The following is a 4,478-nucleotide window of genomic DNA, read 5'->3' as shown; positions in this document are numbered from 1 at the left end:
AAAAAAAAAAAAAAAAAAAAAAAAAAAAAACAAAACAATAAACACTCATTTATCCATTTTAATAAACAGGCACACAAACCAAAGAAAACTAAATACAACATATCATGTTCAAAATACAAAAAAAAGTCAGTACAATAAAGACACATGTGAAACAAATGTAAACAAAATAAAGTAAGAAAACCTTTTTCCAATAGCATAACAATAAACGATAAGCTAAGTGAGCCAAACATTTTATTACCTAATAATTAATTGTTACTGAATAAGTCATTGAAATAGAATACTCATACATTAACCCAAATGTATGAGCATTCTTTTAAAGAGAGGAGGTGTAGCATGACAGCTAAGCAAAACAAAATGTTCACACAATATTAAGTAAAAAGTTCAATATACTTTTGGCAATAACTAGGCCAAAGTACCCAAATCAATTTAGCTTGCGCTGCACTTCTCCAATAACATAAACTCGATTGAACCCATATACATTTATGTATGCATGCACAACAACGTACAATCATAAGCATGACTAACAACTTAGAAATGTAAGTTTGTAATGAAGATTACTCATAAGGTAGATTGTAAGCATATAAAAGAACGGCGATGAGCCGAATAAAACATTCCCACTTTAAGACTCAACGTTTTTACTTGCGTTTTACTTTTGGAATCATTGTGGGGCATTTTAATGCTTACCTAAATGCGGCTGTAGAGCTAAGACAATACTAAACTCTTTCCAATCTTTACACCCTTATTATGAGTTGCATTCCATTTCCGATCTTCGCTGGTTATCGAAGATCGAAAGTGAAATTCGTATTATGAGCTATGCAACCGTGTCAAAATTTTCGTTGAGTATCGAATTTTCTGTCGAACAGAATTTTGCTTTCGATGGTATAGCGAAGTGTTAGAAAATTGTGAAAAATGTATGATTTTGCATTTGTTTTCTTACGTTTTGGCGGGTAGGCACGAATTTTAAACAATTTTTATCAATTTCATGCAGTTTTAACGTCGTGAATACAAAACACAAGCTTGAAAGGCTGCTTTTACTTGTGAAAGAAAATCCCAATACTCAGTTGGCACAATCTCTGAGAACAAATCATAGAGCTGTGGATAGTTTTAAAATATTTTAAATAGATTTGACTCATAAACGCCTCTTTAGACAGTCGGAAGTTTTTAGTAAATCTGTAGTCAAATTTCTTAAATATATTTTATGTCAAAATATATTGTAAAGACTACACTTAAACTCTCTTAAACATTTACTACTCCTGGTCAGCTCACTAAACTCTCATCCTCTGACGAATCGTTGAACCCCAGAACTTCGTTGTACTAATTTTTACCAAGTTTTTATAAACTTGCTTTCTTTTTTATTTCATTTTAATTTGCACAAATTTACATAAATATGTATATGTATAAGCACTATTTAATTTGCTCGATTTGTAAACAAAGCTTCTCAGCGGTGAAAAATATACTATTGTGAACAACATAAACGAGCGAAGTTCACAATAGCGCTATTCTTCATCGAATGAGCGCCATAATACCAAATGAAAATTCGTTCGATCAGCACTTTCGACCACAGTCGAAGATCGAGTGTAACTCATAATAGGGGCCTAAATTCCGATGAACTAATCACATGTTTCTTGCCAGCTACCAGCACGGTTGCTTAAGTAGCTAAAATGAAATTTTACCCGAGTTGAACGTTCTTTTGACGCTCGCTTACAAAAAAAATGCAGCTAACAAATATATATAAAAAAAGCGGAGGAAAATAAACCAGCCAATGCGAAATGCTTTTAATGCTATATATTGCGTCGTTCAAAGTACAAAACCGCGTAGGAGTAAAACGCGTCTTATTTCCAAACGGTTCTCTCATTTATCCCTAATTATCTCTTTTTCTTATGTCTTAGCATCGACATTTTAATATGAATGAATAAGGGCTTAATGCCAGGAACTTCCGGTGAGCAAATAACTTTTTTTGGCACAAAAGCTAGTTACGAGGCTTTGCAGAACCATGATACGCGTTTTGGAATTTAAACGACGATATGTACCTGCAAACGGTTTTTGATGCGTCATACTTTATTTTACAAATTTACCAAAATTATAGTAAGTTTTAAATATAAAAATTTCCGCTTACTGGTGACATTGACAAACAAAATTATGCGTAAGAGTAACGACAAACATGCAATTTTAAAAAAATAGCATTACATACAATATTGAGCTCACCCTGACCTGGTTGTTCCATGCTTTACGATACCCATCACGGCCAGACCACACGTATAAACGACTCTGAATGCCCACTGCACAATGACCAGCTCGAGCTCTTGGCACGTCTTCATCTACTGTATCAACTGTTACATTCTCCCATGTCATTGAATCTGTGTAACGACTTGAATGAAACGAGCTTAAAGTTAAAAATAATAGAGCTACTAATTACCCAAATCAAGAACTGCCAGGGTATTTGTACATTTCCATTCTCTTTCAGTTGTTGCTTTTGAGTCGTTTATTAGTAATGGTACCCAACCACCAAAAACATACATTTTATTACAGATCATTGTAGCGCTATGTAGAGACCTAGGTAAAGGTGCATGACCACGTGTACGCGGCTTAGACCATGTCATAGAATCTATTGTTAAAAAATGGTAACATTTTTCATCAAATTGCATGGACTTTTGTTGTAGTCTCCACCTACCAACATCCAAAAGCCATAAATCACCCAACCGACAGCCACTCATGCCACCATATATTAACAAATTTAGCTTATTTGTAGTTTTGCTCGTAAAAGCCACGCCCGTGTGAGACTCACGTGGTGGAGGACTTTCTCCGTAAGTTTTTGGTATGATCCACTTGCCATTGTGGCTGTGCACTGCACGAGTTTCCAATATGTACAAATCGTTGAGATATCTACATATCAACGTGTTACGTTGTTATGAAAAGAAAACTGTATAAGCCTAAGTGCCGTTTTCTGAAGTTGGTTTTAAAATTCGCCTGCTTTTTAAATATATTTTTTTCAGAACAAAATTTGTGTTTAAAGGGCATACAAAATTTAAAACCTACTTCAGAAAACAGGCCTAAGTGTTAGCTTACTTGGGTATATTGTTTTTGGGATCATCAGATTCGTTGGCCAGCCCACCAAAAAGAAAAATACGATCACCAACCATAGTAAAACTATGGCCCAGGCGCGGGCAAGGCGCAGGTCCATTATCTGGCAATTCGGGATTCATCTTGCGCCATTCCCATTTTGTAGCTTGTAACTCATAAAGTTCATTAGAATATTTGCCATATTCTATCATGCCACCAAAAACGAACATGCGCGTACCAACGACAACGAAGCCGTATGCAGCGCAACCAGGTGGCACTTCACCACGCATGGCCGGTACAAACCATTGATTGGTGACTAAAAAATTAATTATTTTCATTAACTGAGATATATAAATTTAGTCTTATGAAATAATCACCTACCGGAATTATATACATGAAGTTCGTCAACAATACCCTCATTGCCGCCTCCAAAAACAACCATTAATTCCTTTATGTTTATAGCACGATGTCCATGGCGTGGACGTGGTTGGGGCCCAGATGGATTGCTTAGGCGTTTCCAACGAAATCTTTTGGCATTATTGTTGTTTGCATTGTTCCCTGAAATAATTTTTTAATCGTGCTCCTTATTCAAGTGACAGAATTTTGTTTCTTCAAATCAGTGGTGCACACGGGAGTCTCCGGGAGATACTCGGCTTTCACACCCAAGTCGTGTGTGCGCAGCTACCGAACTTATGCGCCGCTAGCAGCCGGTCAGTTTGCGTTTGTACTTCATGCTGTAAGCATCACATGCGCGAGGTGTTTTGCTGAGTACACACATACAAACACAAAAATATTGCGCTTGTATTGGGAGCTCTGCCAACGCTGTGCACCACTGCTTTAAATAAATCACTCACCATCGTCGATAAAGTTCTCTATTTCGACTTCCATGTTGTCGCAGTTAGCCCCATTGTTGTTACGATTTCTGACCAATGACGTCTCTTGTTGCACTGATTCGATTTCAGAAGTACTTGCAGTAGTCATATCGCTAGTACTTATCAAGTCAGAAGACTCCATTATTTCAATTTATATTAATTGTAGTTGTGAAGATATATAGACTGACTTATAAGTTATCTTCTACTTAAAACATACAAGCATATTGTAGGTTTTCAGTAGATAAAGGTTGTATTTTAGATGTCTTATTATCTGTAATATAAAACAGTATATAAATTGGTTCTACTAAAAACTATTTGTTATAGCTTCGCAATAAGTATATAATTAGGGGATTCCCTGAAAAGCAAAAAAGTGGAGAACTCAAAACCCTCGAAAGGCTGTTTTTGAGAATGCACAAAGGAGCCTCGTATACAATGTCACGGTTCCATCAGTTTCTTGTAATAATAGATGGTATCAGCTGAAATAAATATAAAAGAAAAACATTCAAAATGCCGCGAAAAAGTTATAAAAATTTAAGTTTATGGCTC

At 35.8% G+C, this 4,478-nt stretch overlaps 1 protein-coding gene across 6 annotated transcripts in view; it reads right to left on the bottom strand.

Annotated features, from left to right (window-relative positions):
- Nucleotides 1-4,478, bottom strand: part of LOC118745583 (host cell factor-like) — a 137,226-nt gene that overhangs the window by 131,224 nt on the left and 1,524 nt on the right. For 5 of the 6 annotated variants that reach the window (XM_036479077.1, XM_036479074.1, XM_036479076.1 and 2 more), the window contains exons 2-7: nucleotides 3,915-4,408; nucleotides 3,442-3,618; nucleotides 3,067-3,376; nucleotides 2,672-2,883; nucleotides 2,417-2,605; nucleotides 2,206-2,357 (exon numbers count right to left, since the gene is read on the bottom strand). In XM_036479077.1, the coding sequence (XP_036334970.1) occupies nucleotides 2,206-2,357; nucleotides 2,417-2,605; nucleotides 2,672-2,883; nucleotides 3,067-3,376; nucleotides 3,442-3,618; nucleotides 3,915-4,074 (1,200 nt within the window). In that variant the 5' untranslated portion in view covers nucleotides 4,075-4,408. The remainder of the gene's footprint in view (nucleotides 1-2,205; nucleotides 2,358-2,416; nucleotides 2,606-2,671; nucleotides 2,884-3,066; nucleotides 3,377-3,441; nucleotides 3,619-3,914; nucleotides 4,409-4,478) is intronic. The other variant, XM_036479080.1, reaches the window with a different exon arrangement.

The sequence above is a fragment of the Rhagoletis pomonella genome, unplaced genomic scaffold, assembly GCF_013731165.1.
Source record: "Rhagoletis pomonella isolate Grant_MI unplaced genomic scaffold, Rhpom_1.0 Rhpom_scaffold_00009, whole genome shotgun sequence".
Classification (NCBI taxonomy): Eukaryota; Metazoa; Arthropoda; class Insecta; order Diptera; family Tephritidae; genus Rhagoletis; species Rhagoletis pomonella.
This window is presented reverse-complemented; position numbering and strand designations above follow the sequence as displayed.